The 24,748-nt window shown below is 55.5% G+C and overlaps 1 protein-coding gene across 1 annotated transcript in view; it reads left to right on the forward strand.

Annotated features, from left to right (window-relative positions):
* The window catches only part of SMG6 (SMG6 nonsense mediated mRNA decay factor), a 229,655-nt gene extending 206,626 nt beyond the window's left edge, over positions 1–23,029 (forward strand). The window contains exons 14-19 of the mRNA XM_079725665.1: positions 2,276–2,452; positions 6,181–6,327; positions 15,636–15,789; positions 18,782–18,993; positions 19,305–19,386; positions 22,660–23,029. Coding sequence (XP_079581791.1) covers positions 2,276–2,452; positions 6,181–6,327; positions 15,636–15,789; positions 18,782–18,993; positions 19,305–19,386; positions 22,660–22,790 — 903 coding nt within the window. The 3' untranslated portion in view covers positions 22,791–23,029. The remainder of the gene's footprint in view (positions 1–2,275; positions 2,453–6,180; positions 6,328–15,635; positions 15,790–18,781; positions 18,994–19,304; positions 19,387–22,659) is intronic.
* The last annotated feature ends 1,719 nt before the right edge of the window (positions 23,030–24,748 follow it).

Here is a 24,748-nt window from a genome sequence, read left to right on the forward strand (position 1 = left end):
TTCTTCCTGAGCCACTCAGCATGCCATGCAGCCCATGCCCTAACAGCAGGAATTCTGCCCGCCTGTCAGCACACACACCCATGGGCACACTCGTCTCCTGGGCAGATTTCTGCAGCACACTCACTCAGCAGGAGTGCCAGCGTACCTCTCACCATCCAGGTGGTGCCAGGGACCACTGTGAGGTTTTCCTGTGTCCTCCTCTCACCCCTCAACCCCCACCTCCTCTCCGTTCAGTGACAGCAGCCTCACACCGAAAAGGAAAGTCCTGGACCCATTACATAATTCTCCATAGTGCAAGCAGTAACTGGGGCATAAGGTCAGAGGTCACAGTGGGGTCAGGTGGCTGACACACACTGTAACGACAAGGTGGTTAAAATTAGACCACTGAGAGGAAACTGGCAGTCTTGTGGAAATGCAGAAGTTTCCTCTGCAAGTGAGAGGCTGGGGATGCAGGGAGGCCACTGTGCGTGCTGCCTGCCAGGCTATTACTCATTTCAGCTCTGTTCTTTAATGCCTTTTAGCCCCTGCTTCTGTATTTCTAGCCTTCCTCATCACATGTTTGAATACACGCGATGGAACCCATGGTTACCTGCCCTGGCCCAGCAAGTGCTTCTTTCCTCCTTTTAAGCACAGCACTGGGCAGGCACCCCAAGCTCAAGACAGCTGTCCTTTCCTAAGCCTTTGCTGGGTAGCTGAGCACCTTTTGGCTTAGCCTCTCAGGTGGTCGAGGTACTTAGCCTGCGATTCAGGCCTCAGTTGTTATCAAGGCCATTGGTGGGGCAAGGCGGGGAGTCCACTCCGAGGTTGGGAGAGGTGGCAGAGGACGGAGTCATGGGGCGCAGGGTTGACAGTTGTGTGCTGCACATTCCCTGGCCAGCCAGCTGCCAGAGGGGAGCTCGTTTCCACGTCTCCTGGAGGACTTGGGTCGCACCGGTCTCATCTGCCCCCTCTGATACCCAGCCGAGCTTCCCTGTGCCTGTCAGCGCTTACTGCAAACCTCCTGGGTGCCCTGCTTGTCCTTAGCGGCCCCTGCCAGGGGAGTATGAGATGTAGTCTCTGCCACCAGTGGAGTTATCATCCAGGCGAGGGCGGTAACAGATGCACCTGTGAAACAAAGGGCAAGCAATCAAAGACAGTCTCCAAGTTAGTTACTTTACTGTGTGCTACAGCCAGGGAAGTCCCTGTCATGTGACAGGATGGGAAGCATGGGGTTTGGGGGTGGGGGGACAGGGGCTAGAGTCAGTGATGATGGAGGGGCTGCCACCCTGTGACATATCTGGCCACTGAAGTGTTCCCCTATGGGAGAGGCCTTCACCACTTGTGAGCTCCAGGTCAAATGGGCCCCTGTTCTCCCTTGGTGAGCGCCCTCCCAGAAGGGAGGGGACCCCAGAGACCAGGGACGAAGAGTGGGGCATGAGAAGGTGCAAAGCAGGTGGGTTTGCAGGTCTCGCAGGAGAAGGACCCCAGACAGGGTGACTATGGAAACTTTCTCTGAGCCACTTACAAATTTGATGATTGCTCAAGATACTGAATTTCATTTCAGCTAAATCAGCCCCAGCTTCTCTGACAGCACTGGCTTATGTGCTGACGTGGCCACATGGGAGCAGGATGGCCTAAACCCCTGGAGGAGCAGAGTTGGTGAAACCCCCACACACACACACACCTGCTTTGCCTGTCTCCCTTCTCCTGACAATAATTTCCTGCCGGACCCCAGTCTCTTCAGTGTAAGAAGCTCTTAGGTGGGGCAGGAACCTGTCATGGGAAACCCAAAATGACCTGAGTGAAATGAAACAGCCAAGAAAGCTCTCATCATTCATTTCACACTCAGGCTGAAAGTTCTCCTCTTGGGAGTCTGGCAAGAGGGGAGCTGGGGGAAGAATGGAGAGCAGCAGTGAGGGTACCAGAGAGCTATGTTCCGTGACAGCCAATATTTTACATGCCACCCTTCCTTCTGTCAGCTAGATACCAAACTTGGAAGACTTAATTTATTCTTTTTTCAGATCAGGACTTGATCACAAGAAAGGCGAAACCCCAGGGGACACCTGTCATGGGTCCTGGGGTTGTCTGCTTCCCCAGAGGTGACCTCAGGGGAGATGGTGCTGTCTTCCTTCAGAGGGTCTTGGCCCTCCTCACCTCACACGCATGCACTCCCGCTCACTCTCTCCGCCTTCCCTGCCCAGTGGACACATTTCTCGTGTGCCCCGCAGCCAACAAACAAAGTCTCTCATCTTCCCTTTCAGAAAATGCTGTTTTTCTTCTCCCTCTCGCTCTGTAGGTTATTGCAGCCGACTGCAAAAGGGTCACAGTGCTGAAGTATTTTCTGGAAGCCCTTTGTGGACAAGAAGAGCCTCTGCTGGCATTCAAGGGTGGAAAATATGTGTCAGTGGCACCCGTCCCAGACACCATGGGAAAGGAAATGGGAAGCCAAGAGGGAAAACAACTGGAAGATGAGGTACAATGCGGGAAGAGCCCGCTGTGGCCGAAGGAAGGCTCCCCCACCCCCCCAGCGCTGCTCTGCCCGGGCTTGGGCCTCTCCCCCTGGTTATTTATAACCACGCAGAGCGGTGGCGATGTTGGCGTGACCAGCCAGCTTCTCACGAGTGCACTCTGCTGGTGCCCCTTCCTGCCAGTCCCACCCCGGTGCCCCCATCTCGCTCTGCTACGAGTTCCAGATGCTTCTTTTTAATGTTGCAGTGGAGGAGAAGGGAGGGAAAGAAAGAGTTTAATAATGTGCAGCTCTGGAGGCTTAGGAAAGGGAGTTGGGGGGGCGTGTTAGGGTTCAGGCCGAGGATCAAGTTTATGGATGTGTGGAGCTCAGTGCAGCACAGGCCTGAACTGCAGCCTCCAGCACACGTACAGGAAGAGCTGACATTGCTGGCCCCGTGTGGAAAATCACCCCCTCCCTGGCCTACCCTCCCTCCGTTGCTCCCTCCCACCCTCCCTCCTGCACATCCTGATGTGATTAAGGAATTCTCCTCTTGTTTGTTTGCCCTTGGTTGTTCCTGTAGCCCTTGCTTCACTCCAGACTGTGTGTGTGTGTGTGTGTGTGTGTGCATGCGCGTGTGTGCGCGCTCATGCCAGCCTGAGTGCCCACCCCTGCCAAACCCCGCTGACATTTGCCTTGCCGTACATGTATGTATCTTTCTGGGGGTGATCGTTACTGTGGTTCTGTGCACGGTGGGTTTGTGTGTCAGTGTAAGTGGAACACTGCTGCCAGCTTCCCCGCTGTCTGTGGGTTCTGAGCAAATGTGAGTGTGGACGGTGCCGGTGCCTGTGTGCGTTTACCGTGCTCACTGTTGCTGCCAGCTGCCCTGCTGTGTGTCTGGGTGTGGGTGTCTGGGTGTGTGTGCACACAGAGCTCGCTTTGCCTGCTGGTTGACTCTTTCCTTCTTTTTGCCTCACGGTATTATAGACAGAGGGGACTTAGGTGGGAAAGAACATGGGACTCAAGGAAGGGACGCAAGCGGCTGTAGCCAGAGGCCAGGTCACCCGTAGGCCAACACAGTCATTTGGCCTGCAGCGGTCTCAAGCGCCTGGTGGAGCAGGGTGGAGTGTGGGGATGAAATCAGCAGCAGGCCAGGGAAGCCAGATGTCAGCTGGAAGCTGTCGTTGGTGATCTGAAGCAGTGATAGAGTGGCCACCTTTGGTTCAGAGTCTTCAGAACAGCAAAATCTTGGACGGGCTTCATTAGAAGAGCTGGAGAACCCCACCCCACCCCTGATGACACAGGATAGAGGTGGTTCCAGGGGTAGAGCTGAGCCCATGATTCCAGACTCTCCAGATGAAACCTGGGCAGGGAGTAACGGGAAAGAATGAGCTGTCAATATGGGAGGAGACAGTGGGGTTGCTAAAGCCATCGAGGTGTCCAGGCTTCAGGCAGGACAGCGCAGTGCCACCCAAGCCCTGGGCACCGTGTAGGGAAGCGTGGGTGGGGCAGCGCCCTGATCAGCTCTCTCACCCGCGCTTCAAGGCTGAGGCGGGCGGTAGAAGGTGAGCAAGCTGGCTCTCCAGGGTTGCTGCAAGAGATGTCCCCTGGCCCAAGGAGCCTGCAGGGCCAAATCCAGGGAAGCAGGCGGTGCCCAGAGGGAGGGGCTCCTCCACTCTCACAAGGAACAGACCAGCTCTCGGTCCCAGATCTTGGCTGCGCCACGCTCTCTCCCTCCTTCTTAGGCTTATTGACCAGACAAAGGTTGTGACCCATGCCATGCTGCCCACTTCTTCCTTTTCCCACGAGCCTCCTGGGTTCCGTTATGTTAGTGGCCCCTGGGAAACCCTGCTCACCCTGGTCTGTGTAATTTCACAACCCTACACTTCCTCGTTTGCTATGAGAGCTGAGCCAACCTCAGACAAGCCTCGCTGACCCTCTTTTGACCTCAGTCAGGCTCAGTCCAAGCCCCATGATAACCCCGTGTATCCCTGGTCAGAGCAGGCAGGGGCAGTGTCCCCCACAGACCAGCCAGGGACCCTACTCCACTCACTCTGGTCCAGGTTAACCCCACGAACAGGAAGTAAATGTGCAGAGAGAGTCTTCCTCCTTCCCACGGCCTGGGCCTCTCTGGAAGTGGGCCCTGCGACACTAGAGCCTGCGCGTTGTCAGATGAGTGGTGACTGTGGACAGCATCCCAGACCCCGGAGACCTCTAAGGATAGTGGCAGTTCTGGCGCCATCCCGAGATCTCATCTCTCCTAACTGCAAGACTGAGTCCCTTGAGCTGATTGGGAGAGGAGCCTCCTGTTTCTTCAGACATCATTCTTCATGAGCAGAACAGAATCCATTTCCTTAAGGATGCTCCCAGAACACCTGTCTTCCCACCCCTAGATTCTACTCCTAAGACAGAGCATCACCGGCTCACACACTCTTGCTAAACCACTTTCCGCAGAGAGTCCTTCAGAATATCCTTGAGGTGGACAGTTAGAGGAGAGAGAGTCTGTATGGAGCAGGATCCCTGTGAGTCCGTGGGAGGCCTGGCAAAGGGCTGGGTCTGAGCTTACCGTCTAGACCCAGGACCGCACCCGTGCTGCTTGGTATTTTTGGTGGGAGCACAGACTTGGGAATCAGACTCACCAAGGTTTGAATCCCTGCTCTGCCACGTACTAGCTTCGTGACCTTGAGCAAATTGTTTACCTCTCTAGACCTCAGTTTGTTCATTTATAAAATAGGGATGATGATAGCATCTGTGTACAGGCTATTGTATTACATGAGTTAATGCATGAAAAATGCTTAGCCTGGTACCTGGCCTCGTAATAAGCACCCAGTGAATGGTAGCCGTTATTGTCATAATCAGTGGCATTATTATCATCCAGTTATCATTCAGACCCAGGAATCTTCTCCTACTAAGTCAACCCCTATTACCCGTGCTAACCCTGTCCCTCAAAGGAAGCTCTCTTGGGCAGCTGCATGTTCTCTACTGACCAAGGCCAAAAGTGAGAGAGTGAGAAATGGAGCCTGGGACCACCCGGGGAGTAGTGGCTTCTAAGAGCTGAGGCTGCAAGCAGGGAGGTGCCATCCCTGGGGAAGGCTCCACCAGCCTGGCAGGAGACTCCTTAAGCTAGCCAGCCATCTCCCAGTCTGTGCAGGCCCCCAGAGGGCAGCTGAGCAAGGTCATGGCATGTGAATTCCTATCATGGGGCCCCCAGCCCCCGCACCGCCAGGCTGTGGTCTTAAAAAGAAACCAGGGCAAGGTCTGCTGAACTACAGCATCTGCTCCCTGATGCTGCCTGGGACAAGGGAGCTTCCATGGCTAACTCCCAGCTGTTGGCCAGAATGATTCCTATCCGATTGCTAGCATGAATTAGACTTATATTGGGTGGTTTAACTTTATCTGTTGTTTTCCCCTTTGGTGAATTTCAAAATGAACATGGGCCCAAAGTTTGACATTTTGAGTGTGTGCAAAGAAGGAAGGGCTGTGAAGGGCATGGAAGTAGATAGGGTGTGGATCTGTGAGTGTGTAAGAGGAGGGCCCTGGAGCGCCAAGGGGAGCAGTTGCCGGGGGAGAAGGATGACAGCTTCCCTCGACCTGCCTCTGCCTGAGCTGGGGCAAGCACACACCCTGGGGCCCTGTGCGTGGAATGGTCCAGATAGGCCTGGATTGGGACGCAGGCGGGACGACGGAAGGGTGGGTCTGGTCTGTGCTGTGGGCTCACAGTCTCCTCTCTCCCCTGGCCTGCACCACCGGCAAAGGAAGAGGACGTGGTGATTGAAGACTTTGAGGAAGATTCGGAGGCTGAAGGCAGCGGGGGCGAGGATGACATCAGAGAGCTTCGGGCCAAGAAGCTGGCTCTGGCCAGGAAGATAGCGGAGCAGCAGCGTCGCCAAGAGAAGATCCAGGTGGGGCCTGCCTGGGGAGGGTGGTTCCCGTGTGGCTGGTGGTCTGTGTAGGGCATGAGGGAGATGGGAGTAGGGATGAGCAGGACCCTCTCACTCAGGAAGTCTTGCAGTGTCCGCACTGGTTCCACCACCTGTTTTCCTCCTCTGCCACTAAATTCTGGTTTGGTGCCTGGAGTCTCCCTCCTCCGGGGCTGCAAGCAGGGCCAGGTTCTTCTCAGAATCTGCTGAAAACTTCTCCCCCAGTGATGATCTATGAACACACACCACACATACGCAACCTTTCACACAGTTTCAGGGGTTTCAGAGTTCCCCTGAACGTTGTCCAGACACTCTCGGAAAAGCCGTGGATTCTCTGTTGAGAACACCTATTCTCAGGGGGAGACGGTGTCATGGCCACAGTCTGCTTGTCTGGATTCCCACCGTAATGGCCGAGCCCCTCTGGACAGCACACTCTAAACCCTAGGGAGAAGCTACTCGATCGCCACGTAAGGATTCCTGCACCATCAGCCCTCTTGTGGACCCGTACCTTCACTTCCAACAGGCTTTTCCTTATGGCTCTCCCAGGTCTGACTCTTGCACTGTAAGCTCACTTCTTCTCATCTAGGGCGCGGGGCAGACGGGGAAGAGCCGGCCATGCTCCCTGCTTTCAGACTAACTGCATACGTGGGGAAGCGTCAGTCGTCTTTAGGAATGTCTCTTTTCAGCCCTCTCTTCAGCCACCCCTGGCCTTTGGCATGGAGCGTAGTGCATGTGGTCAGGCCGACCTGATCAGGCTGGGCTCCGCCACTTACTAGCCTTGTGACTTTGGGCACATTGTTTAACTTCTCCCAACCTGTTTCCTCATCTGCAGAGTGAAACTGGTGACAGCACCTACCGCCTGGAATGGCTGTGAGGCCCACAGGAGCCAGTGCACGTAAAGCAGCCAGCATAGTGCACGGCACACCGTGGTCTGATAGCAGGCTGACCGCTCATCAGACAGAGCCCTGCCCGGGAAAGGGGAATGGATACCAGTTGGGACCCGTGGTCCTTTAGACGTGTTCATATGAGTCTACCAGTTGGAATTAAGCCTGTGCCAGCATCACTGCCGTTGTGGTGTGGCTGCCTCCTCCACCCTCGCGCAGTCTGTGTGAACCTCTGTCGTGGCCCTCGAAGCTTCGTCTGCAAGCTGTCTCTCTTCCTGTCCGGTAGCTCTTTTCTTCCTCACCATCAGTCTTCCCAAAAGTTCTATCCATACTACCACCTCCATTTCTTGACTCTCAGCCCAGCAGTTACAGAGGCGATTGCATCAGAGGTCACCAAGTACCTTTGTCGGGTCTTCATCACACTTGACTTCCCTGTAGCTTTGGACCCCAAAGCCGCCTCTCTCCAGCCTCACTTCCGCACACGAGGACCTTCGTCTCCTCTCTGTCTGGTGACCACACCACCCTCCTGGGCTTCCTCACCACCATTCTTTACTTGGTCTCCTCCTCCCTTTCTCTTACTTCTTAGTCTCAGCACATGGAGTTGGCCCTCAGCAAGTATTTTCATTCAGTGAGTTCATAGATGGTAGTAGCGAGAGCATCATCTTAAGTTCCTCACTGGCTTTTAACCCCTCATGCCTGATTTCTTATCAGATCCTATCTGTTCACTCATTTATTCCCCCCGCTTCTCCATCCCCATTGCCACTACTGCTGTTCTGGTCCAGGTACTGACTGGATTGTAGCCAGCAACCCTGCATTGCACAAGTCCAGGGGGTCCCCTTTCCCCTGTAGTCTGTGAATGCAGCTCCTGGAGTTGTGTGGTACACGGTCTGCGTGCCAGGCTCCCTGCCTGCAACGCATCTTAACGTGGTTTCGTCTTTCTCTCCCCAAAAGAGCCACTCCCCTGGTCAGGAATCATCAGTGCCTTTGCTTGGCTAATAAAGTCGGGTTCCTTACTATGGCATCTAGGGCTTTCTCGTCTGTTCCCAGTCTGTTTTCCCAACCTCTTCTCCCATCCCCTCTGAGCCCTCACGAGCTATATGACATTGGGCAAATCATTTAACTTCCCTGAGCCTGTTTCCTCATCTGTCAGATGAAAGTGGTAACAGCAACTCCCTCAGAAAGACAGTGCACGCAAAGTGCCTGTCCAGACACTCCAGCCCTCCTGCCTGGACAACACTAACCCTCCTTCCTACCCACTGTCCCCAGACAGCTCTGCCCTTTCCCACTCTCACGTCTTTGTTCCTGCTGTTCGCTCAAGCCCGAGTACCCTTTTTCTGCTCCACATTTCCTGTTACCTGTTGAAATTCTATTCTTCCTTCAGTCCCCAGATGAAACCCCATCTCCCCAGTGAAGCCTTCCCGGATTCCCCCCAGGAGGAATTCATCTCTCTGCTCAGTGTTCCTGTGGCACTGATTTATACCTCATTTGTGGAACGTATATCACATCTCAAATTACACTTATTTCTGGACTTGTTCCCCCCGCCGTACTGTGAACTCCTTGGAATCAGGGACCGTGTCTTCCGCTCAATTTAGTAAATGGTGGTGAGCACCTACCAGGCTGGTGGTGAGGGGACACGGGAGCGAACCAAGAAAGTCCCGTCCCAGAGTGTCCACTGGCGTGGAGAAGTCAGTGATCTGAAGTGTGAGCGAGCCTTGTGACCAAAGGGAAGTACAAGATGCTGTGGGAGCGTGCACCAAGGGGACATGGCCTTGTCTCAGGCAGTGTGTTCAGCCCGGCCTCTCCAGTGACAGGAGGTGCCTGACAGAGTCCTTGTATGAGACTTGACTTCCGGTGCCCGCAGCTGCTCCTGCCCCGGAAGCTGGTTCTCCCTGTCAGCTCCCTTGGAGCAGGCTGCTCAGGCCAGGCATCGATGGCCTGCTGCGGGCTGGGGTTGCTGTGGCCCCTTTAAGAACAGGCCCCACGTGCACCGCTGCTGGCGGCCCTGCCTCCTGTCAGCCTTCTTCCTCCAGCCTCACAGCCACAGGAGGATTTCTCAGCAGAGAAGAAATTCCCCCCTTCCCTTCTCCCCACCCCCTGTTTAATGCCCGGGGCCCTTCACTTCCATAATTCTTCATTTTCCAGCCTTGAACGTAAGCCAGACACATCTGTCTGGCCATATGCGTGAACCCTGGAGTCTGTGCCGAGGTGGCTGTAAAACAGGGCCGGTGAAGGCCCTTCTGGGAGAGCACACACATGTGTGTGCCCTCGGGCCATTGGCTCCCTGCCCAGAACCACGGGGCTGCAGTGCTCCAAACCCATGTTAACCTCTTCTTATTTTCCCTCTTTTTGTTTAATTTAAGGGGGGAAAATCCCAAGGAAAAGGTATAAATTGTCCTGGGAGTGGGGGAGAGGCTCCTAGCTGGAGAGGCCATTATTGTTGGCAGGTACCTGGGTCACACTAATACAATAAGGAAGAGAGGAGCATCGGGTGAATTAAGATCGGAGAGATGGGCTGTAAATTACTCTGCTCCGAACTCCATCGGTCTCCAGGGCTGTTAACCGAGAGGTGTAAGGCAAGTCCCCAGCTCCCAGCGCCTTTTACAGATGCAGCAAAACAGGAACCACACGTGTTTGGGGAAGGGGATGTGAAGGTGGGGTTGAAGAAAATCCTCCCGGCCCCCATGCTGGCTGTAAAGTCCAAATGAGATCTGGGGCCGTAGCCACACCCCCACTTCCCCGCTCCCACCGAGACCCCCGGGCCTAAGCTCATCTGTGGGATGGGGGAGGTGAGGCCTGGCCTCCCTCTGCAGCCTGTCCCTCCCTGCTTCCGGTGTTGCACAGAGGCTGGTGAGTGGGGCCGACTGGAGGTCAGAAAAGGGGTGTGGGCAGCTCTCAGGACCTGTGCAGCTGGAGCCTCGGCGCCCAGGCAGGCCTCGGATGCTGGGGGCCAAGTCCGCCCACCCAGGGCTTCGAGGCCGCACTCTCCGGCTCAGCCCAGGCCTTGCCTGTTGCCTGAGACAGCTCTTCATCTTGTGCTGGTTGAGCCCACCTTGCTGCTTTCCTCCCGAGTTCTTTCCGTTCCCCTTGCCGTTCTTGAGAGGCGTCCAGAGACCAGGGCAGGGTACATGGTTTGCCTGGGATACTGGTCAGGAGTGTTTCTTTCCCAACCAGGCCCTCAGGGCAAAGCAGTCACTGACCGTCCTCCTCCGGGCTTGAGGCGTGGCCTCTTGGCACCTCACCCTGGCCCTGGCCCTGTGAATCCCCACCTCCTCTCTGCCTCCACGAGGCTTTGCTGTGATTTGTGCTGCTGTCGGGCGGGGTCAGGTTTCCTGAGCAGTTGCAAACATCCCACCTGAAACATAACAGGCTCTTCCTCTGGCCACAGCTATTGTTTCCCTCGGCATTATGGCCACAGTCTTGCTCTGTAGCCAGCAATGACATGTGTTCTGAAAATAGCTTCACTCCCCTATCCCCTTCCCGCCCACCCACCCTCCTGAAGATGCAGTCACTCCTTTGTGGTAGCCCCAGGAGTTTCACTCTAAATATAGCTGCAGCCCATTCATATTGCCACCCAGCTGGGGGGGGGGGGCGCTGTGGAACAATGGGGCATGCACAGAGCCCCCCACACCTGTATGGAATCTAGCGGAAGGCAGACACTCAGCCCTGGCTCCTAGCTGTCGGAGACAGGGTGGGAGCCAGCGCACTACCAGGCCAGGGGCACGTTCACGCCAGGGCAGGAAAGCACATCAGCCTGTGGGGCCAGGCGGCCACCCTCCCCACTCCAGCACATTCCAGAGCTTGCTCCAGCCATTCTCACCTCCCTGGTTCCAGCAGCATCCCCGGGGTCCTGTCCTCCTGCAGAAATGGTCAGGCTTTTGGCTGGAATACCCTTAGGCTGCTGCTTGTAGCAAGCTCAGTGGTGTCATGCTTAGCCCTGCCATTCCCTGTCTATCTAGAAAGGGCAGTAAGAAGTAGCAAGCAAATCGTCATAATTATAACCTTGAAAAAGATAGCAAGTATGTGTTAAGCTTTGTGGTATTGACTTTGGATATCCAGAGAAGGGATCCTAAGCAGAAACTTCCCCATGAGCAACCCACCCCAAATGAAGATGCTAACAGAAACCAGTGACTCTGCCTGCTTTCTATAGCAAATGCAGAATCTGTGCCCTTTGGTTTTTGCAGCTCAAGAAGGAATGCCTGGGACTTCCCCGGTGGTCCGGTGATCCAGTGGTCCATGCTTCCACTGCAGGGGGCACGGGTTCGATCCCTGGTCAGGGAACTAAGATCCCGCATGCCGCGCAGTGCGGCCAAAAAGAAAAAAAAAAAAAGGAATGCCTGTCTGCACTGCTGGTGGTTATCTCACCAGCTATTCCTATTAATATTTCATTTCCATTTTTCCATTTTTTGTTTTTTAAAAATATCTCTACATAGTTAAAGAAAAAAGGGGAAAAACCCCGAACACCAAGAGTACCACGAGTTTTGTAATAGAAATCAGCAGTGCACTGCCTCACCCCTCCCCAGCTCCAGCTCTGCTTCCTAGTGGTTTCCCCAGAGACGTACCCACCCTGGATACGTAAAAGATGAACAGTGGAGTTGGGCAGGAAGAAAGGAAACTGAAATTTGTTAAGTTACTAATACATGTATCAGGCATTTAGCTAGATACTTTCATACACAAGACGAGGCTGGAAATTTGCTATGTCACCAGACTTCTCATTTCTGGTGAAGACATTGCTCTGGCCAAAGGGGCTCAGGTATAAATGATTCCATCACCCTGTAGAGGGAAGGAAGCAGCTACAGTCCCTTTGGAGCCCTACACAGAAGGAAGACCTAAGAAGGTCTTCTCTTGATCTGGCTCTGCTTTGCGATCTGAGTTCTTCAAGTTCCACAACTGCCGTGTGAGCTAACTGCATTACCTTTGTCATTCTCAGTGTCTCAATTTCCAAAAGGGTCAAGCATCCCCCAGTCATTCCCACCATCTAGAAGAAGGAACTTAACCTGTGAAAGAGCCCTTCCTGGGGACCCAAGCCTGTTAGCTTCCTCGTCAGATGTTACTGTGGACTGTCTCTTTCCCAGTTCCCCACCACCTTGCTCAAGGATGCCTCCGTCCTTCAGAGAAAGTTGGTTACTTAGCGCCTTCCAGAAGCAGAATTAAGTTCTTTTCTTCTTCACACTTTGTGACTTTATGGTCCGTATCGCCACTGCTCTGATTCAACGTGTCCTTGCTTTCCTAGGATCCCCAGCTCACTGTCCAAGGACCACTGTGGCCCAGCCTCAGCTGCAATGAGAAGGGTTCCTATGGAACTCTCCTTCCGGGTCAGCACACTTGACTCCAGGCCAGGGCCAGTCCGTCTGCATCACAGCATTCCAGTTGCGTCCCCTCACCCCCACCAGAGGCTTCTGCAGCGTCTTGCTCATACAAACAAAAATAAATCTCACTACCGGCCTCTGAGCTCCACAGCAGCATGCTTCCCCCTTCTCCCCAAGCATCCCATGGCTGTGAGCGGGGACTTGGCGCTCTCCCCACCGACATCACTTTTTCACTCCCTGCGCATCCTGTGTCCTTCTCTCACCGTGCGACCCAGAGATCAGAATGGGACGTGACGGCCGGCACAGGCGCCGTGCACAGCTGCCAGGAATCTGACGGGTAAAATCTGGAAAAGTTGGGAGGGCAAATGCTAAACACACACAAACACACACACACACACACACACACCGCCACTCAGAGAGGGCCGGAAACACCGACACCCACAGACGAGGGGCTGCGGATTCCCAATCCTTCCTTGTCTGCCATTCTTTAAAGGGGACTGGGCCAGTCTCCTGACCCAGGTATGACCCCCCAGAGTCCCACTGGTACCCCAAGAGAAGGGGGAGCAGCTTCAGTGAATCTCCTGAGACTCCAGGAGGGCATGTGGGGAACAGGAAGCAGTTGTGCAGTGACTCACTGGGCAGAGCCAGGTTAAGGGAAGTTGTCTGCGGGTGTCCCTGGGACCGGATGGTGGCAGCACAGCTCTGGCTACCCTCATCAGCTTGATCCCGCCCACCCCTGGGGAACCAGCAAGGCTGCCACCTCCCAAAAAGGCTGTGGCCTCTGTTCACCTTTCTGGCCCTGAGCCAGATCTCAGAGAACTCAGACCGCTAGCGCTTCCCTGGACCTTGCACCTAGATTTTTCTTCCATCCTGTCATCAAAACACCCAGGCAGGCTCAGCCCCCCGCCTCCCTCGGCCATCTGGCCTAAAGGCCCTCCTGCCCGTGGCCGGCATTTACGGAAGGGTGGTCTGAGGTCTTAGGAGCTCATTGTTCCCACAGGGTGAAAGGGGCAGCCAATGCCACGTCCTTAGAGTCAGCCTTAGGGCCAGAGGATCATTTATGGAGGCAGGAAAACTAAGCTGTGAAAGGGGCCTGAGCGGAACGGTGGCAGAGATGCTGGGCTCAGGCCCAGCCGGCGTCAGGGTGCGTCCTGAGAAAGACGGAGGTTTAGGGGCCTAAAATGCCAAGAGAAACGTTCCAGGCAGTGGAAAGGCTGGACAGAGAACGCTGAGACCCGGGAAAATAAGCGGCAGGAGTGCCGATGCTCCCTCTGTGAGCAGAGAGACGGGAGAGCTCACTAAGCCTGAGTGGGGACCGCTTCCTGTTCTCACAAAATGCCCGCGCCGCCCCACGTGTTATATATCGATTATATCTCAATTAAAAAAATAGGGTTTTTTTTAATGCCCAAGTTGAGTTCGGTAGAATGTGTGTCACCCTCTAGTTGGCAGCCCCATTGGGGGGGCCAGTGACCCACCTCCCCTGGGAACGTGGCCTGCAGCAGAGGTGCTTTCCCTTCATGAGGTGAGAGCCGTAAGACTTCAGCAGGCAAGCCCTTCAGCTGCGTTTCTCATGCCTGCCAGCGTCCTGTGCCTTCCACCAGCTGTGGTGGCAGTGGCAGCAATGACTTACTCATAGGGAGAGGTCCCCAGCAGGTCACAGAGGAGCCACCCCCAGCATTCAGAGGCATGCCCTTTCAGTTTTACTGTCACTGCCAGTGAAACCTGATCGCCTTTTTCACTGACTGTTAGTGGCCAGGGCCCAGCCCGTGGGCCCCGTCTCAGTTGGCACGCACACCTCCTCCCCTGCTCCGTGCTTGTGTCTCTGTCCCTGCAAGGTGGTGTGTGGCAGGAGGCCATGGGAGGGCAGGACAGGGCTGGGACCTGCTCGCCAGGCCCGTACCGGGTTTGTTTCAGTGCCCTCTGGCTCTGCACACAGGGAGCACACTGTCTGGGCAGATGCCCGCAAATCAGTCTGCTTCTTGGCCATGGTCCCCAGAAGAGGAAGCAGCACAATAGTGACCATGTTCTATAGTGACAGGTGTACCCAGAGCCAGTCTCAAAGAGCTGCTGCCACACAAGGCCCTGGCGGACTTGAGAAGATTGGGCTTTTACAGATGAGCATGGAGCTTCCCTGAAAGATGTGAACATCTGTAAGACTAACAGGCGCTAGGCCGTGTGCCTTCCGAGGTGTGGTGCCCAGACCACTGGTGCTACATGAGGGGTTTTTTCAATGATTCATAGAAGACATTCTGACTCTTTATTGCGGAAATGCCGCTTGCGCTGGTAAACATATTCCTAGGCTCTCAGACTCCTGATACCACAGATATTATTTGCTAAGCCACAAAAACGAGCTGACGTAAAGTCAATTTAAAGAAAAACATCAAGTAAACAAGAGTACAGGTTGTACAGGATCGTGGCAAAGGAGTGCAGGTAGAGCACAGAAGACTACTGTTTAGGGATCACCATGCTGGTGGGGGAAGATGGTGACGATTCTCATCAGTCTGGATGGTGGTCTTTGCACATCTGTGAGTTGGGTCCTAAACCATCCCACCATGTGGGCTCCCGCCGATGTGGGACACTTCGGTGTTAATTGTTAGTTGTCAGCATCACTCTTTTTGTATAGACTTCGAGTTTATTCTTTTTCTTTCCTGTTTTTAAGTACACAGTGAAGTAAATTGAAATAAATTCTGTTTGGGATATACATGTACGTAAAAGTGTCTGGGTTGAGAAGTACCCCCTGTATATGCTGCCTAGATAACGAATGTGAAACCACTTCCATATCCAAGGAACCTAACTCTCCCTTGCTGATTTTTAGCCCAAGGTCTTACTTTCAGAGACCCGTTATTTTTAATAACCATCAAGGTCCCTTCTCAGTCCTATGCGAGGGTTTTAGTCACGCCTGTTTCCCCAAGCCATTTGGTCTACACTGATTTTTATTGCAGTGCCTTGCCTAGCCCTCGGGCCTGTCCCGACAGGGACTGGCTGTTTCTCTGGGCGGGGGAAGGGGCAGGATGCTGACACACCGTGGACTCAGGGCCCCGGCTCGCCCACCCCTTGCCTACTCACTCACTGGCTCACTCACCGTTCTGTGTCCCTGTAGGCTGTCCTGGAGGACCAGAGTCATCTGAGGCAGATGGAGCTCGAGATCAGACCCTTGTTCCTCGTACCAGACACCAACGGCTTCATTGACCACCTGGCCAGTCTGGCACAGCTGCTGGAGAGCAGGAAGTACATCCTGGTGGTGCCCCTCATCGGTGAGTCAGGCCAGAGCAGCCCTGCATGTGCGCAGTAACCCCCTCTACACACATGCCCCGCAGCCTGGGGGCCAGGCAGGCAGAACCCTGCTGTGTGTGTAAGACAGGATTTGCAGGGAAGTAGGGAATGTGTGGGGCAAGGAAAATTGTTTAATAATCAAAGCAGTTCAAATTATTATGGCTGATCCATGGCTTAAACTGCTTGAGCAAATGGACTCCTGTGTCCCAGCAACCAGAGGCTGCATGAGCCCAGCCCTTGTTTTTATCCTTATAAAGCTTGCAGTAAAACAGCAAAGCTGGTTCCCGTTATTGGTAAACACTCAGCCCTGGCAGATAGCGGCAGTGCTGCTGGGTGGTCTGGCAGGGAGGCTGGGAGGGTTTTGAAGTGCTTAGATGCCTTTGGTCTGATTGTCTTGTAGCTTTTCATGATCGTTCTGTTGGTTCGAGGTAACATTCTTCTGGCCAATGTCACCCTAAGGCCAGGCTGATGGAAACCCTCCAGAGCAAGCCCTTGGCTCACGCGTGTGGATTCCTGCCACTTGGGCTCTTACCACTGTCTGGTCATTGGTGCTGGTACAGGGTCAGCATCTCAGGACCCAGCTAGCTTGCTTCCACCCTCAGGCCAAAGGAGCCCAGCTGGGCTATCTCCAGAGGGCTGTCTGAGGCACCTCTGGTTCTGGGAGCCCTGTGGTGGGTCAGCTTCAGGATGGGCTTTGTGTTCTGGGCTCCGGGCTGCTGTCTGATGTAACTGATAACAGCTAATATCACTGATAGCTATCCTGTGGAGGAGAGTATCTGGGAGATGGCTGGCAAGCCCAGGCTTTTTAATGTCCCCTTCTCACCAGCCACTTGGAGCAAGTTGAGGGGCCCTGTCCTCTGGAAAATCTGCCAGACTGGCAGTCTGCCTGCCAAGCCACCTCTGACATTCATGCCAAGATGTTCCGCTGGGCCTTCCCTCCCAGTCCCTAGTGTCTTAGTGCCAGATGAGAGTGGAAACAAAGGGCAGGAAACATCCGCCCCTGCAGAGGCTATAGAACCCTGGGGGGTTGTGGGAAACACGTTAGCACCACCTGAGAATGTTGGCACTGAAGCAGCCCTCGTCCCGCCTCCACCCTCTCTGTCTTCCTTCCCCCTCCCCATGTGGCCTGGCCAGAGCCTCTTCAACCCAGGCCCTTAGACCCAAGGGAAGGTTTTCTGTTCTTCAGGAGTAGAGCAGCTTGTCTGCCCCAGGTAGAGCCAGACTGTCGCGTTGTTGCAGCTTCCCCTCTACCCTCACCAGGGCCCGGGGTGGGGCAACTTTCAGGATAGCATGTCCCTGTGCTCTCCCACCCAGGAGATTTTCAGGGATAAGAAAGTGAATTGGTCACCTTTTGCTAGATGGTCAGGAAATGGTGTAACTGAGAGGTTGCTGGCGTCTCAGGAGCCCCCTAAGTCTTGGTAGGAGCCTCAGACACCATCCCAGCCTGGCAGAGCCCTCAGTCACCAGCACCGATTGTGCCCCTACTGTGTGCTCAGTCTTCTTGTTCCCGAGGGAGCCAGTGAAAGGCAGAGCTGCAGCCCTTGGCCTTGAAGAGCTTATGGTTCAGTGGGGGAAGCCGGATTCAGTGGGGAGGGAGCAAATATATGAGAAAACTCAGAGGAGAATATAGATAGAGAATAACTGGTCAACCCCCAGGGGCACTGGGAAATGCCAACTCTGTCACGGCATCCAGGCCAGCCTTTCTGAAGCGTCCTCAGCTGGGCAGGGCCTTGACTCTCAGGGGCTGTAGAGGGGGCTCCTGTTCAGTGAGGCGCCGCAGGGGAGTCCTGCCCTGTGCGCAGAGCACAAAGGGTTAAGCCGGCAGCCTTCTCTGCTTGTTTCTTGTGCTCTTTAACCTGCTCCCTGCTCCTTAGGTCTGACCCCAGCTTCGAGAAGCCCCGCCTGGTGCAGAAGCACAAACAAGCTTCCCCTTTGAAGCCTGTTTAGTTTGGAAGCAGGAAAGCAGATTTTGGGATAGAATACCAGTTTTTCATGTTTGATGTTCTGTTTGCTGTACCATACACCCATCCACCACTACTCCGCAACCTCAGCCATACATTGGGTGGACACTGCAGCCTCAGGTTGCTGAAGGCGTGGCGTGTGTGTGTGTCTGTGTGTGTGTCTGTGTGTGTGTATTCCCACATGGGCCCTTTCCAGAAAGTGTCTCTGAATACCCAGACGGTGAGTGCCAGGCTCACCATGGAACAGCATGCTCACGCCGATTCCCCGAGCCATGAATCACTGCACTGAGGAGAGGCCTCAGACCCCAAACTCTCCCGGAGCCCCCAAGGAGTGCATATTTCCCACTTGACCTCAGGCTTTTGGCTGGAATTTTGGAAAGAATCTTCACCAGAAAATGAAGCTGTGTCCCAGACACATAGGCAGGCAGACACACACACACACACACACACACACACACACACGTGCACTATCAGAGGAGGTAGATGTGCCAGGGGTTTAGGGGAATAGCAGGGTCCTTGTGAGTGAGGCTGTGATCCCCACTTGCCACCTCGTGACCTCCCTGCGCTCTGGCAGGGGTGGGCATGGAACTGGGCCCCTCTTGGACTGCCGTGGTGGGGGCCCAGGCGGATGAGGGAGAGTGCCTCTTTCCTCTAGCCGTACATACCCTCGCCTCTCCTGAGGGACCCTCTCGATTTGATTCTATAACTGAGGAATGCGATAGAGAGGCCAGGTTTCTTCCCCTGAATACAGCAGCTCCAGAAACTCCCTGTAAGTTCCTCCCAGGAGGAGGGTGGGGCCCAGGGGAAGAGGCAGAAAGAAGATAGAACACTGTGGAAAGTCTGGGGCATTTCTTGCCCCCCAAGATCCCCTAGTTTCACTGGAAGACTCCTGTGGGGAAGGATGGCTTCTGTGGTCTGGGGAGGGGCTGGCTGGGAAAGCGAGGCCTCGGGCGAGGACAGACGTGATTGCTGATTGCTGAGGCTGATTCCTTGCGGGACTGTGTCTCATCAGTGATCAATGAGCTGGACGGCCTGGCCAAGGGGCAGGAGACAGACCACCGGGCTGGGGGCTATGCCCGTGTGGTGCAGGAAAAGGCCCGGAAGTCCATTGAGTTCCTCGAGCAGCGATTCGAGAGTCGGGACTCTTGCCTACGGGCCCTGACCAGCCGTGGCAATGAACTCGAATCCATCGCCTTCCGCAGTGAGGACATCACTGGCCAGCTGGTGAGACCCAGGGCAAAAAGGGAGCACCTATAGCCAGCCTTCAGAACAGGGTCTCCGGGAGGGAGGGGCTAGAGGAAGGCCAGTTGTCCTGAGCAGCCGAGGGGACGGCCACCATCGAGGCCCAGGAGGGGGAGTTCCTTGTCCCCTAGATCACTCTTGGCACAGTTGGACCTGGCCAAGCAGGACCAGGGCATGTCTGGGAGGGACACTGGGAAGTGACCTTCCCCAGGACCCCAGAGGCAGAGCATACCTGTGCCTCCTCTGCATGGCGCCCCCTCCTGCCCGGTGGCGCTTACCCTGTCTTCCTCCAGGGCAACAATGATGACCTGATCCTCTCCTGCTGCCTCCACTACTGCAAAGACAAAGCCAAGGACTTCATGCCCACCAACAAAGGTACAGCTGTGCCTCTGCCTCGGGACCATCCCTTCCCCTCCCTACCTTGTCCTGCCCTCCTTGGCCCTAGGGAAGGGTCCCTCCACTGACTCTGGCCTGGGAAGTTTAAGGAATCAGGGTTCAGGCCTGATAAAAGCCTGAGGCCAGCCCAGTTTCCTCCCCTCCTGGAAGTCAGACCTCCCTGTCACAACTCCCCCACCCTCAGGTGAACCCTCGGCCAACTAGGGATGGGCCTAGCCCAGGAAGCTGGGCTCTAGACTGAACTTTCCCACTGTGCATGCGTCCATTTCCTTTCTTGGGTCCTCGGTGAGTTCTCTGACAGCAAGAATGTCTTTATGATTCAGTGTAGCTTATTCTGGGCATGGTCTCCTGAGCCCAGCCCTCCGCCGCTCTGAGGACAGTCCCTGGTGGTCCCCAGGGCCTACCTCCCTGTTCTTGGCCATGTTCATCCTCTCAATTCATCCGTGAATGTTTACCGTGTATGGGGGGTCGGGGGGGGAGTGCTCCCCCACCTAGTGGTGGGCCTTTCCTTCCTGTCTCTCTGGTTGTGTGACACAGCCCTTTGGAGGCAGGTGAGAGCTTGTGGACTGAGCCCTCAGCCCAGTTTTCAAAACCGTTTTGGTGAGCAGAATCCCATCTGGGAACCAGGGGTTCTCTTCCAGGTGCTTTAGCACCTCACCCTCAACCCAGAACCATCTCTCCTCTGACGCAGCCCCTCAGCCCCTCAGAGTCAGCGAGGCTCAGGTGTTTTCTGCTCCCGGCACCCAGGACTCTGACATTTCTTCTTTTGGAAGGATTTCCTAGGATTTCCTATCTCGGTGTCATCAGCAGAGCTGATAATTCTCACCATGTAGTCTGTGTCTGTGTGTATGTGGCCTCTTGTCATTTTCTCTTAGTTGTCACCCATCTCTTGTCTCTGCTTACTTTCCTGGCCTTGGCTTCTAGGCTGGCCTGGGGATTGTCTTCTCTCCAGCCCTCCTCCCACCCACTTCAGTGCAGCCCCTCACTGCTGCCCAAGTCTCTGTACCTGAGGCTGGTAATGAGCCCACAGCTGCTGTTCTCCAGAGGGGTCCTGCCACGTGGCTTGCATGTCCTGTCCCTTAGGGCCAGATTCAGAGCATTCAAGTGGTAAAAAGGAGTCCTGGCTGAGCCCAACAGAGGAGGTTGGGCTCTGCTCGCAGGCAGCTTCCTAGAGGGGCACCTTCTGAGGGAGAGGTAGGCAGGAGTGCAGAAGGCCTTGTTGGGAAGTACGGTTCAGATACTGCTGTGGCCCCACCCAGCCTCAGAGCTGTTTCTTTCTTAGCAGAGACACATTTTGGCTTTGGCCCTAGTCTCCCCCCCGCCCGCCCCCACCCGCTTCACCCCAAACAGCCTACAGGAACCCATTGCCATCCTGGGGACCGCCCCTATCAGAATTACATCAGCAACGGCTGGTGTAATCAAACCCCATTTGTCAGTGTGAATTCTTAGCAGATTAACTTGTCAGATTCACAGAGAAACCATCACCAAATGTTTATGTGTAAACGATGTTGAATTTTAAAATCATGTGGATTATGGCGGATGGGGCCTGACAAGATGACAGTCTCTGGTTTCTAACAAAGTGAAGTTACCAGTGTCAAAACAGAGGATGTTTATTGTTAAAAATGTCTCAAAGTATCCACAGAAACCCCTGCAGACCCCTGCCAGCAATGCCGGGCCTTGGTTGGCTGACCTAAGGCCTGGGACTCGCCTGGTCTGAGTCCCAGGGCAGGACCAGTGGGGCTGTGGACAGACTTGGGCAGCCGCCGGGAGCCCCACATGGCACTGCACGTCCCCCCCCGCCCCACCGCACACACCCCGAGGGGCCAGGCCCAAGCAGCCGAGCAGTCTCAGAGCATCTCCTCTCCCCATGGCTGCCTTCCTCTCCCTCTCTGTCCGCCACAGCTGCTCACCTCCCACCACACCCTCGTTCCGCCTCTCCCCTTCTCTCACCGCCATCAACCCCACGAGCCTCTCCCTCCCTCTTCCCCCCAGACTCCTCCCAAGGCTGACAGCCAGTTCTCAGCCTCCCTGCCTGGAGCTGGCAAGCCTGAAACTGCTCAGGTCGGCAGGGATGTTTGCAGTCCCCCAGCCCCGCCAGCCCTCACAGTCAGCAAGCCCCGCAGGACATTTCCTGTGCCTCACTGTCTGCCGGGCCTCCGTCAGCAAACACCCAGCCTGGGACCGAGGAGTGGACCTGCCACCCAAGGGGCCTTAGCAGGGGTGGGGATGTCACTTGTGTGAGTGCTTGGCCCCAGCTTAAATTCTCCCCAATACATTATTAAAAGTTTAGGGAATTAGGGGGAAAGAAGTGGGGGAAGATACCCTGCTTAAAAAGTCATCTAAAAAGAACGAAGGCTATCCGTTTGTGCGTCCGTTTGTGCCGATATAGAAAGAACTTTAAAATCTTTAAAATTTGAATGAAGTAGGTACGGTGAGTATGATTGTAATGTTATAGAAAAAAAGCTTATATAACATATATACACTTGTAAATGTGCATAAAGAAATCTGGAGACATACACAGCTCTACCCTGGGAAACAAGACAGAGAGACATGAGGGAGAGAACAGGGAGAATGATGCGACTTCACCTTTCCTTTTTCTGTACCTAGAGGTTCTTGCCGTACACACGGATCACGTTTATTTAATAGAGGGAATCTTTTGGCTCTAACCTCAGGGCCACCTTGGCTGGGCTCTGCCGGGACCCTTGCCCTCCTCTCCTCAGAGCTCCCTGAACTAACCCCTCTCCTCACTTCCCGGGAGCCCCGGGTACATTTTGTATTCCATCTCGAGTTTTCTACCTCTGAATACCTAAAGCGTGGATCTGCTGGCCTTGGGGGGGATGGGGGGTGGGGGGAGAAGATGTGCAGAAGAGAGGAATATTTGGGGTCCAGGACTAGCCGTGCAGTCAGGAGGAATAGGAGGGCCGGCTCTGCTCTCTCAGCTGAGTCCTGAGAAGAGGGGTTTGCGGAGGCTGGCGGGTCGGGCAGCTCTCAGGGCACGAGGCAGCACAGCCCTATGCTGGGGGCGGGGGTCCAGAGCAGAAGGCCAGCCCTGGCCCCTCATGGCCCTCCCTAAGCCGGTAGGGGAGGGGCGCCCTCGGCTGATAGTCCGCACGAGGGAAAGGACCTGTGGAAGGGCCAAGATATGGCTGGCCTTGAGCCCCCAGGACTGCTTTCCCCTCCGGAAGAGGAGAGGCAGCCAGTGCCCCTGCCTCCGGCCCTCAGTGAAGTCCCTCTGCTCTCTCGTGCCAACAGAGGAGCCGATCCGGCTACTGCGGGAGGTGGTGCTGTTGACGGATGACCGGAACCTGCGTGTGAAGGCGCTGACCAGGAATGTGCCTGTGCGGGACATCCCGGCCTTCCTCACGTGGGCCCAGGTGGGCTGAGAGGGCCACAGCGGGGCCCACCCCCATGGAACCGTTCCCGAGAGGCCACCAGGCGCCCAGAGTAGCACAGGAGATGCCCGCGTGCCTGAGCCACCAGTCCACCCAGACAGTAAACCACCCTCTTCCCCCCCACGCCGTGGCCGCGCTGTGGGGGCAGCTGCTCCGCACAGAGCCCCTCCCAAGGGCCGGTCGGAAGCCGCTGGGACCCTCCTGGGCTGCCGGGATTTAGCAGGGAGGTGGCTGGCTGCAGTGACAGCAGGTGGGCGAGCCAGACAGACCGCCAGTGCTCAGCCTTTCTCCCTCCCCGTGTCCGGTTCAGGGGCTGGGGGACGGCCTCTTAGCCCAGGGACTCAGCCACTTTCTCAGCTGGAGATGGGGCAGAGGGTTAGAGTTTCCATCAGATGCAGGTGAGATCACGGGTCCCTTTAACCTTCAGAGCCCCTGTCCTGAAAGCGTCCAAGAGGCTTTGGTCACGCCGTGAAGAGAGTGCTCAGGGCATCTCTCTCCCCCTGAGGCCTGGATTCCCCTATGGACCCCACTTGGGTTCTGAACAGCAGCCCTAGGCCACCCCCCCACACACACACCCATCCCGCTGCTCTTCCCGCCCTTACCAATCTGGGTCCACTGTACTGGGCCACTTGTTTTCCCCTCGGTTGGTCATGGGTCTGTAGGGAAGGGACATCTGCTCTCAGGCCCATGCTTCCTGGGTGGCCTTTGCCTGCTCCATCTCCCTCCACTGGCCTGCCTTTTGCTCTAGTTTCCACTTGACAAACTTTCCTCAGACTCTTCTCGACTCCCCCTCCCCCTCCCCCTTCTGAATCATCCCCCTCCCCCTCCTTCTCTTTCTAGTTGAGTCCTCTCACCTTCCTGGCCCCTCATTTCCTTGCCATGGAGGTTCTCACTCTGAATCCTTCTCCCGCGGTACCTGTGGCAGGAACCTAAGAAAGCTTTCCTGCCGCTGACCACCTTTCCCAGGCCCCTCTGCTCTGGGATACTTCCAGGCTCCTCCAGCCCAGCCTGAGGGAGGATAGGGTGGGCCAGTGCCTGGGAGCAGCATTGCCTAGCCTGGAGTTTGCACCCTGTTTCTAGCTTTGCCCTAGAAGAACTTGACCCAGGGGCCCTTAGGCCTTGGTTTTTTGTTGCCTCTTTAGCTGGCACCTGTGTTCAAAGCTTCACTCAGGAGGCTTCCTACTGGGAAAGCGTTCTCCCAACCCAGGGACAGGGATGGAGGGGGACTTAGGGGAAGACAGGGTTTGGAGGCGGAGCCAGGAGTAAGTTTTGATGGGACCAGTGGGGGAATCCCCCAGAGCCCCCCATCTGACTATACAGCCTGCCCAGAGGATGGGAGCAAGGCAGTGCCCTCCCGGAGGCCCGAGATTATGCCAGAAGGAGGGGGAATTGTACAGGAGAGCCACGGCCGACGATTTGGGGCGGTGAGTCCCCCAGGGCCTCAGAAGACTGGGCTTTTTGGGGGTATAGGGTCCCTGGCCTCTCCTCTGAGATCCTTTCCCCTGGATGAAGGCTGACGACTGGGTGGGTGGGAGACCCTGTCTCTCCTTTCTGTCCCGTTTGCAGCACTGGACTTGTTCCCTTAATAAATTTTTAGTTATGAAACATACCTGAGCTCTTGCTGATCTGTCTCTGGGACCGGGGAGGGAAGGTCCAAGCCACCGCACCTATATGAGGGCGCTGCTTCTGGCCCCTGCACCCACCCCGGTGCGGCCCACCCAGCTCCTTGTGCAGGGCGAACAGAGCCGCTGGGTCCAGGGTCCTTGGTTACTGCTTTATTGCTGTTTGGTTCGAGTATAGAAAATGGAAGCGGCTCTGGAAGAGCCTGTGTACAAGGTAGGAAATATACAAACGAGGAGGAGGGAGCTAAAGAGACCACGTTCCAGCCCAGCCTGGGCTCGGGGTTGGGGGGGCCGCCCAGGGCGCATGCAATAAATATGGTCCGGGGC

The sequence above is a fragment of the Hyperoodon ampullatus genome (assembly GCF_949752795.1).
Source record: "Hyperoodon ampullatus genome assembly, chromosome: 19".
Lineage (NCBI taxonomy): Eukaryota > Metazoa > Chordata > Mammalia > Artiodactyla > Ziphiidae > Hyperoodon > Hyperoodon ampullatus.